Consider the following 13,609-nt stretch of genomic DNA (forward strand, 5'->3'; position numbering starts at 1 on the left):
GTTTTGGACAGACTTTTCCATGCTTTGCCTTTTTTTTTTTTTTCCTCCTTTTTCTGCCCTTTTTCCCCCAAAGGTACCATCCAAAGTGATACATCCAGTGACAAGTGAGAACTATGTCAAAGAGAAGCTTTCTGAAATACAAAAATCACATGTGATTTCCACCAGCAGTCTCCAGCTAAAAAAGTTAAGATTAGCTTCAACTTCCATTTGAACCATTTTTTGAAGTGCTCCATCGCAAAATGCAACACCGTTACACAGCGGGAGACTGACGTAACCACACGGGTGGTGCTGGATCTGAGCATGCATTCAGAAGTAGCATTTTCAAGTTAAGAGGCTGAACTTAGCCCGTGCAAAACCAGTAACAGTCATACCGGGTGGACTGTGTGCAACAGGTGACGTGAGCCCAAGGGCCAGGAAGAAAAGCAATGTACATAAGCTTATTACTTGCCACAGAGGCAGGCAAAATCCAACTGCGGCTAGTGAATGCAATTCTGTGATTTTAGTGAAGCTAGTCAAACACAAATGTAGAGCAATCTTTATAATTTCAAAATTTTAAACTTAGTTAATGACAGGTCTTCAAACTGTTTTCCCAAGACTACTTTCAAGAAAAAAATGGGTTGCTTAAACTACAAATAGGTTAAACACACACTACATACCTAAAAACATAATTCTGCTTGTGCTTTGAGTTCAACTGAACAACTGCCATAAAGCCCAGTTGTACAAAGGGTGTGTACGCCACTTTTATCTAAAGCTTACCATTCTACGTTAAATGCAGAATTTGGGACATATTTACATGCCAACAACCATTTCTTGTTTAAAAGTTGCCAGAGTAAAAGAAGGGGTAGAAATTACATTACTTATAAAAATTCTCTCTCATGTGCATAACAGGAAAAAAAATGAAAACTTCTAAGTAGAGGCATATAATTCACTCTAAAAAATATAATAAGCAGCAACCCAGAGCAAGGCATCAAATAGAACAGGAACTCACCATCTGCTATTAGGACTCAGACCATCACTGAGAAAAAAACCTTAGAATTTAATAAATAAAGGATCCTCTGCTTTTTGACTATTACAACAATGTGGGGTGTTTGGTTGTTTTGGGGGTGGATTTTTTTTTTTTAAAGTATTTTAGCAGAATAAGCATTTTGATGCATCTTCAAATGAACTAGTATTAGCAATACAAGAAAAATTTTACACCACTCCTACTGAGTTCCAGAATTAAACTCTGAAAAGAAATTTAATGATGAGTACACAGTATTTTAAAAAAAACCCCAACAATAAGAGCTGTCCATTTCTCATTTATTTCTCATCCTATGTTGAAAATTTCTGTGCAGGTGGAAAATTCATACAATCAGGTAGCAAACAAGTACTGAGATACTGCAGCATTACTCTTGGGTCAATAGTAGTGCCTCCTGATTAGCAATTGCAGTTTTTAACATTTTTGTTTAGCATAACACAAAGTTATACTGCTGCCCACCACCTAGAACTCACTTAAATAATCTAGCTTCTATTAACACAAACCTCACCATGTGAGAGCTCTTGCTGCTGATCAGCCCCAGCACCCACTGTCATCAATACCACTAAGAGACACTTAGCATTGAATCCCTCTTGCTCGTCCCTGGTAAATAGCTCCCTCTGTACACCAGAGCACTGGTTTTCCATGAAGGAAGAGTGGTTCATTCAGGAATCCCGGTGCCTTGATAGGAAAGACCCTTGTGCTCTCTACAGCACGGAAGTATATAACTCTAACAAACCGGTACCTCAGTGGCGAGGGGAGCCTGTGCAAGCTGGTGTATTAGCAAAGTCACCTGAAAAATTATTTCTAAATTAGCAGCAACAGTCCAAGACAGACAAATTCTTTTCCCTAGCCGTTACCTGCATTAGTTTGCCACCAAACCTTCACCAGAAAATCATTTAAAGCATGTGTATCAGAATTCATATTAAAAAAAGATAAGGTTTACGTTATAAATATAATCTATTGTCATGGATTAAACTACTACCAAAATTCCTCTAGCACCCCACAGTTTGTATTTGTCAAGCACTGTTTTAAAGAGACACTTTTTTGAAATTTTTACTCTAGCTGTAGGAGGAAAAATTGAACTATTCTTCCATGATAACCATGAAACCACCATCACAAAGAATTTCCCTGACGTGCATAAACTAAATAACCCAGTCTATCACCAAAAATAAATTTCTGGATAATCTCTTCTGTAATTGTTTTAAAATCACTATTTAAAAAGGAAAAACAACCAACCAAACAACTGGTGTCTTTTGCCTTTGCTAGATACAGGCATTCTCCCTATCAAAGCTAGAGACGCTTTGCCAACTCTGCTTCCCAAGAGTCTCCCTGCAGCACACCCAGGATTCAGGATTCCCTTTAACGGGAGGGAGGGAAGGGGCAGAGAGTGTGCAGGATCAGGCCCTAGGATGAAAGCTGTGTGGAGCACCTGCACAGCAAAACTCACCCGATGTAGGGATTTGCCCACCCCCTCCCTTCTCACAGCCAGCCCTCCTGCCCTGATTATTCCCAGAAAATTAGAGCCCCACCTTGATCAATGCATGCCAGATATTTAATGAATAATTCCAAATCCAAGCTCAACAAGCTTTTTACTCCATCTCTGACTGCTCTTTAACATGAAATTTCAGGAAAATAAGTAACTGCAAACCCAACTAATAACTTAAGCTTATTAATTTTTTCCAACAGAAATTTTTGTTCATACACACTAGAGTTCCCTTTATCGGGAATTCTGATTTCTGCACTACAATTTTTAAGGCTCCATTAGGGTGAAGTGAGCTCCATTTTTGAGGGAAAACCTATAGAACCTGTACATTTAACATTTAAAAATAAAAACCAATTTACTCAAGCAATAAAGTACTGGTATTTTCAAAGAGGAAAAATGTATTGGACACATGGTGTAGACTACGTATTTTAAAATAACATTCCTAAAGTTCAGCTGAGCATGAAAGTTAATCTTTCAAAAGTGAACATTCAGCTTCAGTTGTGTTCAAGAGTACTGGTACAGGAATAAAAAAAAAAAAAAAACAACACCAAACAAAAAACCTCCCAACCTTACTATTTTTATAAATTCTCCAGATATTTTTAGCTGGTCCTTTCTTGAACTGCAAATTATTTTATGGTAATACAACCTTTTAAAATGCATATGTGGATATATATACACACACGAGACACACATATACATACACATTCTCTTTGAAACTACTGATTGGTGAGAAATACTGCAGAGGCTACAGTCATAAAATAATCAAGACACCAAAACATTTAAAATGGAGTAAAGCCCTTCCCAGCTGAAGATCTTCTATTTCAAGACAGTTTCATTTCTGTCCCATACCCAAGAAGAGTCAGATCCCTCTTTGACTATCTGTGCTCTTATCCAAATTTTAACTTAATTAAAAGCACAGAACACCTCATTTTGCACATTAGTGGCAGTTTTCCATTCACTCAGTTTTGCAAAAGGACAGTTTGAGTGGATGCTGATTCCACTGCACCATGAAGAGGTAGGCCATAGGGGAAGCACATGGCTGCTAAGGCTATGTTGAGCAGGAGACCTTTCATGCCACAGGTTCCTCTTGTGCCAGCTGTCATAATAATACAAGCCAGCAAAATAACAATATTATAATTTTTCATTTTGAAATCTCAATGAGTTAGCAGAAAAAAAATGGAAAACCACCTTTTTTCGCACTATTCTTTTACTGCCATTACACATACAGTATTTTAAGGTTTACTAGGGTCAATATTAGGATAATGCACTTCATTTGCTAAGTATCCCACTGCATATATCAAGATCTTCTTATCTGTTAAATATACACATCTTTGAAAACACACTCACAAACCAACACCGCAGATCTGGAAAGAAGCAAAACCAGGAGGTAATAACAAAATTACAATTTTTTGATACTTACCACAAACACACAGGAGCTCTCGCTCCCACACAGAAATTTTCAAAGCCAAATTACATATTCCAGTTGATGACAAGGAACAACTGTCACTGAAGTATCCAGATGGATAGACATGCCCAGAAAGGCTGGGTAGCACCAGTAAGCACTGGGCTAACTTATCTCCCCAGCACACCCCAAATACAGACAGCCAGGGAGATTTTTGACTGGCGGATTCAAGATATTTTCCTCATTTGGACAGCAGCGGTAACACTCACCCAGCAAAGATGCAGGATGAAAAGGCATGCAAGTGCCGACACTTGACATGCCCAGGAAAAAAAAAAAAAAAAAAAAAAAGGAAAAAGTATGGAAGCCTCAGACTAAAACTATAAAATAATGCTCAAGTATTCCTGATTACATCACGTTTCTAGACATAGTAAGGGAAAGTTACGGGTTTTATCTTAGTTTTCAACAGTAATTAGCATATAACTTTACATAATTCTATATTCTGCATCATTAGAGATGGAGAACGGAGTGATGCGGAGATAGACATTTTGTATATGAAAATAAAAGTGCATTAAAAGAGAATCATCTTGAAGCACTCTGGAACCACATAAAGCACCTTGATATTGCTAAATGTATCAAACCTATCCAAACTTTCTAAACCATCCCCCTTTATATATAAAACATGAAGTTATCATCCATATTTAGTTTTTAGAGCATTCAATTTTTGCATATGTTCTCTATCCATTTACTGATTCTGAATAATCCAATTCCAAGAATAAATTTTACTCTTAATTTACAAGGAAAAAGGTCCTACATCAATACTGCCCTGTGCCTATCTCATTGGGCTCATGTAAGGATGAAATCACCAGAAGAAAGTGTCTTCAGCTGTGGTCCATGCCACTATATATTTTTTACCAAAATCCCAGGATGATAAAATGCTAAGAGATAAGGTGACATTAAGAAGAGGAAGAGGTTTAAGGAGTGAAGAATCTTTTTTGTGAGGCTCCTAAAAGGACTAGCCCTGTCCATAGCTAAGTATTAGATGTATTTTAATGCTGTCTGGGTCACTCTCTCAGAGGCATTATGGGAAGCAACACCTTTTCTGTTAGGTAGGTAAATCTTGGGCCATTTAAGAATTTTTCAGGTCAAAACCAAGCATTTGAAGTCCACCCAGTAGCTAGCCAGAAGCCATAAAAGGACTCCAGCGCTGTAGAGTCCTATGCTCTGCACTTAAAAGAGTGACTGAAATGAACACAGCCCCATTTTACAAAAATACCACCTTCAAGGTCTCAAAAATGTGGAAAATGTTATTACCCCATGCTTGAAGGGGGAAAAAGGGAGAAATTTTTTAAAAAAATCTTAAACATTTCCTGGTCATATTTTTATTACCCTTGAATTACACTTCCAAAATGTTATTTTTTTTCCACCCCTTTAAAATTTACCATATCTATGCACAATTTAAAGTCCACTACAAGTATATTTCTCAGGGTACCTTCTGTAAAGGGGAGTTAGCAAAATGAGAACAAGACCAACCTTTCAGGACACATTTACAGCTGTGTTTCATGTGTTCCAGCTGATTTTTAAAAACTGCAGCAAGGGATTTTTTTTTTTAATTAATGATCAAACAGTATGAGGAACTATAAAAATTAAATTCCCCACAACGTAACAGTTAATATGGTTGGTGAAGATTATCTGGTTTTGCCATAATGACTCATTGTCTGTATAGGAATAGTCACAACTGGTGTTTCCACTCTTAATTGTAAAATTTCAAGGATTAAAACAGAAAAAAAAATCTTCTGTTCACATCTGCAAAAACAAATGTGGAAACAGAATAAAAACTTTAAATCACTATGTGAAGTTTTGGCCCTTCGCTCTCAAAAACATTCCAAGTTTTCACACAGAAAAGAGAACAATACAGTTAAGAAATGGCATATTTTCTAACATGTCTTCTTACTTTGAGCATACTTCTACCTACTTGATATTTACAGAAGCAAAGCTAAAAATCAATGCCACTAATATAGGTTTTTTTTAATAACTGACCATTTCAGCCGCCATAAATACTTTAGCCTCACAAAACCATTTCCCACCGTCTTGTGCACACTAGACACAAACCCTCATTATACTGAAAATTAGCAACACAATCCAATTGCCATCTAATGGTCACCCGTAGAACAGAGGTGGCTGCATGAGGGGCACTTGGGGCCTGCTTTCCTCAAACCAACCTTCAGACACCTCAGCATCAGAGGTGAAGCCCAGCTGGCAGGCCATTGCTCTCCCCATAGGGCAGCATGACCTACAGGGTGCACCTTCGCTACCCACGTCTCCTGCTCCCCTCCCAAACAAATCCCCCAGAAGAGACACAGTGAATTTATTTTTTCAACAAAGAGCCCTTGAGGTGGGGAAAAAATTAATTAACCTTCCAATTGGAAAAATACCTCATCATTACCACAACCGAGGTGTTTGTGAGCATTTTAGGTACCTGAGGGCCCCAGGAGCAGGTAGCGTTGATCAGGTCTGGGTGGGAAGCCCACCTGGACATGGAAGCCGGGCCGGGAGGCTGCACCAGGCACATCCCCAGGTGCCCAGAGTTAGCGCCTGCCCTCCCCCCACATTGCGCACAAGTGACATCAGGGCCATTTGAATAATCAGATTGCAGCCTACATCGCCTTGTGAGATACCAGCTGCTCTTGGATTGCAGCGAGGTAGTACCCAAAGCCTCGCACCGCAAGTTCCACGTACGCCATGGGCAGCCACCATCCTCCTCCTGCACCGCCCCTTCATGAGGGGAAAACTCATCTAAGTAGTGGACGTGACTAACGGTGCCCTGCCTTCCCTCACAGAGCGTGACTTGCAGTCAAAATCACTACGATGCCTCCTCTAACTTTTGCATAAAGTGACCTAAACCCTCAAATATTGCAATAGCCTTCTTCCACACCAAGGGGTCTGAATGCAGAAATGCTGCATTCCTTTGGCATTCCCTTGAGATTTCAGTAGTAAGTCAGGAATCTACTCCTGAGCTTATTAAATACTTCACACCTCCCCCAAAATAATTCCCCACCCTTCCATCAAGGAAACCTTGACCAGGCCTCTTTTTTCAACCACAGCGTATCCCCTTGTCTGTTTTTCAGATGCTTCCAGGGAAGTGGGAGGGAGAAAGCCACACACAGGCTCTCTCCTTACTTCCTTCCACAGCAGGTAGGAAGGCAATTTTGCAAACCTGGGTGTGCCCACTTCAAATCAGAAGATCCAGCAAGGAGTGGAATGCAGTGACTACTGGGCCCAAGAATTTCGCCCTGAATAACAAGCCAGGCACATTCCATGTCTTCTAGATTCAGCTCAACTTTATGGCAACCCTAGCTGACACCACCTCTTGACCTTCCTTTATGTGACAAGGATATGGATTACCAAACCCTTACCCTTTCCTCCTGTGCACCTCAGCTGTCTCTGGAGAAGGATACTCACAAACTACCTTTGTGGGTAATAATGTACACACTCTGGTTAAAAAAAAAAAATAAAACAACAGAAACCCGCCTGAAAATGATGTTTAAGGAGGCGGTGAGGAGGGGAACCAGGAGCCTCCATGAAGCAGCCTCACAGCAGCAGAGGTCAATACAATGTATTGAGTAATTTCGTCGCACTACAAAACAACTTTTACTCTTATGAAGTAATCATTTAACCAAACTATTAATCGCACACTCATGCTGAAAGACAGACTTGACACATCCACTTTTTTTTTTTAAATGGCGTCACTTCTCTAGCTGTATCTCGAACGCTGGAGTGCACAGGGCTCTCTGGAAAGCGCTCCCCGGCCTTACAGCATGCAAACACACTGGGTGGGCCAGGCCAGCAACACCCCCCACCACACCCCAGCTGCTTCTACACCTTTCGCTCGTGCAAAAAGATACAAAGGCTTCAAATAAGTTACTTCGAAACCACCTTAACCACTTTCACCAACAATACTCAACATTTGAAAACTGTGATTTTACATGTAATTAACAACTCTAAATATGAGCCCAGTAAGCAATGTTTAGAAATACAAGGAAAAAAAAAAACTCAAACTTTTTGACACCTTTGCCCCCCCCCCCAAAAAAAATTAGACCTCTATAAAAGGAACAAGAGAGTCACTTTTACATATGGAGGTCACTGAATGAATTTTAAGTGGCTCTCTATATTAGATTTCGGGAGAGGGGGAGCAGAAACAAAGGGGAAGGAAGTACAGTTATGAGAAATACAATTTAATTTTCTGTTAAACAGCAGTATAAATCTGAGCTATATCTAATACATTCCAACATGATAATGCACGATGAAACAGTGTTTTAACAAATGAGGGCTTTGGGAGAAGCAATACGGGTATGCTGATACAATTACATTTGCAGTTTTTTCAATATGCCTATATGTAGGCAACACATGCCTAGAAAAGTGCCTTAAGTTCAGAGCAGAATTCTTTTCAACAAGTTACAGGCAGATAAACATTTCTGATAATTGTTAATTCACAGACAAATAGGACACAGTACCCAGTACAAAGAATGGACTTTTACACCATTTCAGCTGACAGCTGAAAGAGCAGAAAAACACTTTTAAACATATTAAACAATGATTAAAAAAAAAAAGGTTGGGGAAGCACCAGTGATTCTAAATTTACCTTTATGACTGTAATGAATTTCTTTTCAAAAGCACAAACAGATTGCTCTTTGTGCAAGCTTAACATTAATAAGCATGACAGTAAATTTATTTATTAGCCTGATAGGAAATTATCAATTTTTATATGTCCCACGGAATTTTCTTCTTAAATCTAAAAGTATATTCCATCTACAACAGTATTTTTCAATCTACAACAGTAGAAAATATCTGAGATGTAGACTGCTGTAATTCAAAACTATATACATTGCATATTAAAGGAGAAAGAGCACATATACCACATTAATTTTCAATGAAAAGTATCGCATAAATATAACTATAAAGATTCACATGCAATTAATTTGTCCAGAGAGGGATTCCCCTTTCCCTTAACTAGAGCAAAAATCCTCCATACTTTCTCAAGTGAAGCTTTCCTCTAACACTAAACAGATGATCAAACTTCTAATTCTCAAAATACCATGATACAATGTCCACCGAGACAGATAAACCATTTTTTCCAAATAACTATCTCAAAAAGACTGCAATTTTCAAAATAATCCTGAAATAGTAGAAGCCCTTTTAATAAAGTTGCACAGACAGACATACTTCCCAGATTGAATAATGGAGTACAGGAAAAAGCACGTGGAAAGTTTGATCTTTTTTTTTTTTTTTTTTACTCTCTAGTGCACGCCAGGTTTTCTATCGTATAAATATTTGTGAAAAAAGGAGGCTGAATTGCTATAGGCAGCATAAAAATACTACTGCTTTATTCCAAATATTGCTTCTTTACTTGAGGCCCGACAAAATTACTGCCTTGCAAAAATTAACTGTGTGTTTAGAAATTAAGGATGCATAAATCCTATCCTTACTGGGAAGGAGTCCTTCTCCTGCTGCTTCTATAGACCAGCTCAAAATAGCGATGATAAAATCCTCTCAAATACAGATGAGACTTCTACTATGTGCCTGTAAAATGCTGCAGACTCCAACATGGCAGGATCAAAAAAATATATCCACCAGTATATTTACAAGGTGCTTTTTGTTGCTGAGGCAGAGCTCACGTGCTTGCCCGTTATTCAGTGCACAACACCACATTTTATTTCCTGCTAGCACACAGGTTTTAACTCTTCTCACAGAACTTTAAATTTTAAAATCTACACAATCATTTGCCATCAGATCATAATAATTTGCTTCTTCCATAGGAAGGTGCCTTTTTTTTTTTTTTAATAACAAATTAAATAGTACCACTGCTGCCTGGCCAAGACACTACATTAGAAATACATGGGGTGATTCTAGAAAACCTCTCGGACAGCACTGAGTGCATGCCTGTGGGTTTAAGAAAGCGGTCCATTTATCTACAGGGAAGAGAAACACAAACCTAAGCATTTTTCAAATTGCTTCTCACTGGATAACTAAGGGCAAGGGGCGGTGCGGGGGGGTGGGGGGGGGGTGTGGATAAAAATAAATTACCTTTGTCTTTTCGGGACCGAATGTTCAACTTCTATGAGTTTCCCATGCAGCTCCACTTTACCTGCCGAGATAAACAGAAAGGGGAAAATATTCGAGCGCGGCTGTGCGTCCCCGTCTCCAGGAGCGGGCTCGCAGGGGTGCGAAGCAGGAAACAGGAGCGCAACACGTTAGCCCATTCATCGGCAGCCCGGGCAGCGGCGGAGCGGGGCCGCGGCGCCCGGGAAGGCGGCACAGCCCGGGGCCGAGCCGCTGCCGCGGGGGAGCCGCGCTGCCCTCGGCGGGGCCCCTTCCCCCGCCCCGCGCTGGAAACAGCCCGCGAAACGTCGTGTGCGGGAGCCGGGCTCGGCCCCGTCTCGGGGAGGGGGAGCGGGGGCTCCACCACCCCCCGCGCCGCCAACTTCGGGCGATTTTCTGCGCGGAAGCGGACGGGAAGGGAGCCGCGAGGAGGCGCGGAGCGCAGCCCGAGCCCATCTCCTCCGAGGCAGCCTCTCCCGGCAGACCTGAACCCATCTCCTCCGAGGCAGCCTCTCCCGGCAGACCTCCGCAAAGCCGCTTCACGCGAAAATAATTTTTTTTTTTTTAAGCACACAAAAACAGGATGTCGGGGCCGGGAGCCTGCGCTGCTGGAGGCGGTGATGGGTGCGTGAGAGCAGCGAAGAGAAACCGAAATAAATAGCTGGGCAGCGCGGGGCGGGGGGGCAGGCAGGGCTCCCCCCTCCCAAGTTTGGAGCAATTCGGCGGCTCGCCCCCCAGCCCCGCGGCCTAAGCCAAGCCGAAGGGAGCCTCAGCCCGCTCCGGGGGGAGGCGGCCCCTGCGAGGGGCTGCGGGGGAGTCCAGCTGTGCCCGGGGTGGGGGTGTGTGTGCAGCCGCTGCCCCGCGCAGGGCTCCGCGCCCGCAGCCCGCCTCCGCCTCACTGCACTCACCGCCCTCCCCCCCCCAATGCAGCGAGTGCCCCCGGCCGGGCAGGGCTGGCCGTGGGGCTTGGAAAAACATGGGAACCGCCGCGCCGCGGGTCCGTGGGCCCAGGCTCCCGCCCCTCCCCGGCCACTCCCGGGGGGCCGCCACCGCGTAAGCCCCGCGCAAAGGCTCCGCGGGAAGGCCGGGCGGCTCCGGCCGCGCTCGGAAAACAACAGTTCCCACCTCGCCTGGAGGCGGAGGGAACAGGGACCCCCCCCCGGACCCCCTCAGCCCCCCCAGACTGGCGGCGCGGCCCAGGCCGCCGCTGCAGCCGCTCCGCGGCCGCGGAAGAGCGCGAGCGGCGGGAGCCGTCGGGGCTGCGGGGAGAGGGCGGGGGTGGTGGAAGGGGCCGCACACCTGAAAGTGCCTCGATGGCCTTCATGGCCCAGCTCTCGTCGGGGCAGTCCACGAAGGCGTACCCCGTCTTCACCAGGAACTGGCCCGAGAAGGGTATCTTGGAGTCCTTAAAGAGACTTTCCAGGTCGAGAGGGCTGACGTTCTCGCCGAGGTTGCCGATGTAGAGCTTGTTCATCTTCCTGGCGGCTCGGGGAGGCGCGCACCGCGGGCTGCAACCCTCGTCTTGCGAGAGGAGGTGGGGAGGAAGGGGGAAATAAAACAAAATGCGATGGAGGAAGGAGAGAGCGAGAGAGAGAGAGGACAGGGAGAGGGAAAAAAAAAAAATCAGATCTGCAGCTTGTGTCCCTCCCTCTCTCTCTCAAGGGGTAAAAAAAAAAAAAAAAAAAAAAAAAAAAAAAAAAAAAAAAGGAAAAAAAAAAAAAAAAAGCGTGGCCAAACGGGAGCCCTAAGTGCCTGCCGTGCTACCCAGGCGCATGGGGGGCACGGGGGAAACACCCAGCGCCGGGGCCGCGGATGGCGGGCTGAGAAGAGGAAAAGGAGGAGGGGAGGGGAAAAAAAAACTACTTTTTTTGTCTTGCCCCCAAGCCCCTTTGGCAGCAGCAGGCGGACTATGAAAATGTCACACTACGTGCATGCAGGCGCCGCCTCTCCGTATTAAAAAAAAAAAAAAAAAGGGGGAGAGGAGAAGGGGAGGGGGGAGGGAAGGACGGAGAGAGAGAGAAAAAAATTACTTGAATATTCCGGCTTTTTGAATGAGCCACGTGTTCAAACTACAAATCAACTTCTCACGTGAGGAATCCCAGCTCTTCAATTAGCGAGTGGATGGGGCGCACGCACACTCACAGAGGAGGAGGATGGCTGGGGTGAAGGACGGGGAGAGGGGTGGGGGGAGGCTGGACAGGACAGGACAAGTTTAGAGAGGGCCGGAGGGCGGGGGAAAGGGAAACCGGAGTTGGGTGGGCTCCAGTCTGCGCCGCCTCTGCCCTTCCGCCGGGGGAGTCCGCTCTGGGCGCCCCCTCCGCCCAAAAACGGCTGGGCGGCCGCACCTCCCCCCGTGTGAGCGGGGTGTGATCCCGGGGAGGGAGGGGAAAAGGCACCGCAATGCCCGCCCCCCCGCCCCGCTCCTCCCCCGCCGTGCCAGGCGGTGGGGATTATTCATCGGGGTCGTGCCTGGGCGATCCCGCTCCCCGGCACTATGGGTTGGGGGGAGGAGGAAAAGGGAGAGGAAAAAGAGGGGGTGCGATGGCGGGGGGAGGCGGCCGGGGAGAGAGCGGGATCCGCTCCCGCGCAACGCCGCCGCGGCTGCGTGCTGGGGGGCTGTGGGGCGGGGGCGGGGGGTCCCTCTAGCCCCGGAGGAGCCCCATATGGTAATGATCCCGCATTACTCGCGGTGCCCCTTGCGCTGAGTCTTACGGAAAGGAGAAAGAGGGGGAGAGGGAAAAGAAAAAAAAAGACAAAGGGGTGGAGGAGAGTTGGGGGATGATGAAGAAGAGAGTCCTGGGGCGAGGGAGCTGCCCGGCCCGGGGAGGGGCGGGGTGGCCGCTCTCCCAGCCCATCTGGGCAATGGTGGACGGCGTGGGGGGAAACGCGAAGGCACCGTTGCCCTCGGCTGGTAACGGCACACAAAGGGATTTGGCGACCCCCCTCTTTTCCTCCCCCCCTCCCCCTGCCCGGTCTAAGGAACCATTCATAATTCTCCACATTCGTACAGATACAATGGTGGGCTTGTGGGGGAGGGGTTTGGGGGTGTGGAGCCTTTCCAGTGCAAACAAAACGTTGCCTGAAGATGAAGAAAGGATACGGAAATGAAAGCCAGCACTGTGTTTAATATAGCGATCTAGTAGGTTTTGTTTAATAATTCAACGCACTTTAGCTGAAGGTTTCATTTATTCCATGGTAGGCTTCTTGTGGTACGTTTTAATAGGTACATCCATGGAAAATGGTTAAATACTTTTATTAGTGAGCAGCGACTGGATTTCCACATGTCCTGTAGTATGTCTGGAAATCTGTAGTAAAGAGGAACGCTTCCTAATTTTGTGCCTAACTTCTAATAAGTATACAATTAAAGAGGGGTGATTTAAATCTCCTTGGAAGCCGTGCTGGGGTCAGGCTTTTGTTACGCACGCTGTGGCCGCCGCAGCTCGGCGATGGTGGTGGTACCCAGCGCTCAGGGGGTGAGTCAGTCGCTGAAGATTTCTCTTGTGGTGGTATGATGATGCAAGGAGACATGGCTCACCATGAGGCTGGAGCCCCAGACCATTGTGAAATTGTCAGGGGCTGGGGGAATGCTGCAGTAAGTTGGAAACACGGC

At 45.1% G+C, this 13,609-nt stretch overlaps 1 protein-coding gene across 2 annotated transcripts in view; it reads right to left on the minus strand.

The window, feature by feature from the left end:
- IGF2BP3 (insulin like growth factor 2 mRNA binding protein 3) overlaps window positions 1-11,473 on the minus strand; it is a gene marked incomplete at both ends in the record, with an annotated part of 109,850 nt that extends 98,377 nt beyond the window's left edge. For both annotated transcript variants that reach the window (XM_082278028.1, XM_082278027.1), the window contains 2 exons: window positions 9,985-10,045; window positions 11,299-11,473. In XM_082278028.1, the coding sequence (XP_082134154.1) occupies window positions 9,985-10,045; window positions 11,299-11,473 (236 nt within the window). The remainder of the gene's footprint in view (window positions 1-9,984; window positions 10,046-11,298) is intronic.
- Between the last annotated feature and the right edge of the window lie 2,136 nt (window positions 11,474-13,609).

The sequence above is a fragment of the Coloeus monedula genome (assembly GCF_965178545.1).
Source record: "Coloeus monedula genome assembly, chromosome: 1".
Lineage (NCBI taxonomy): Eukaryota > Metazoa > Chordata > Aves > Passeriformes > Corvidae > Coloeus > Coloeus monedula.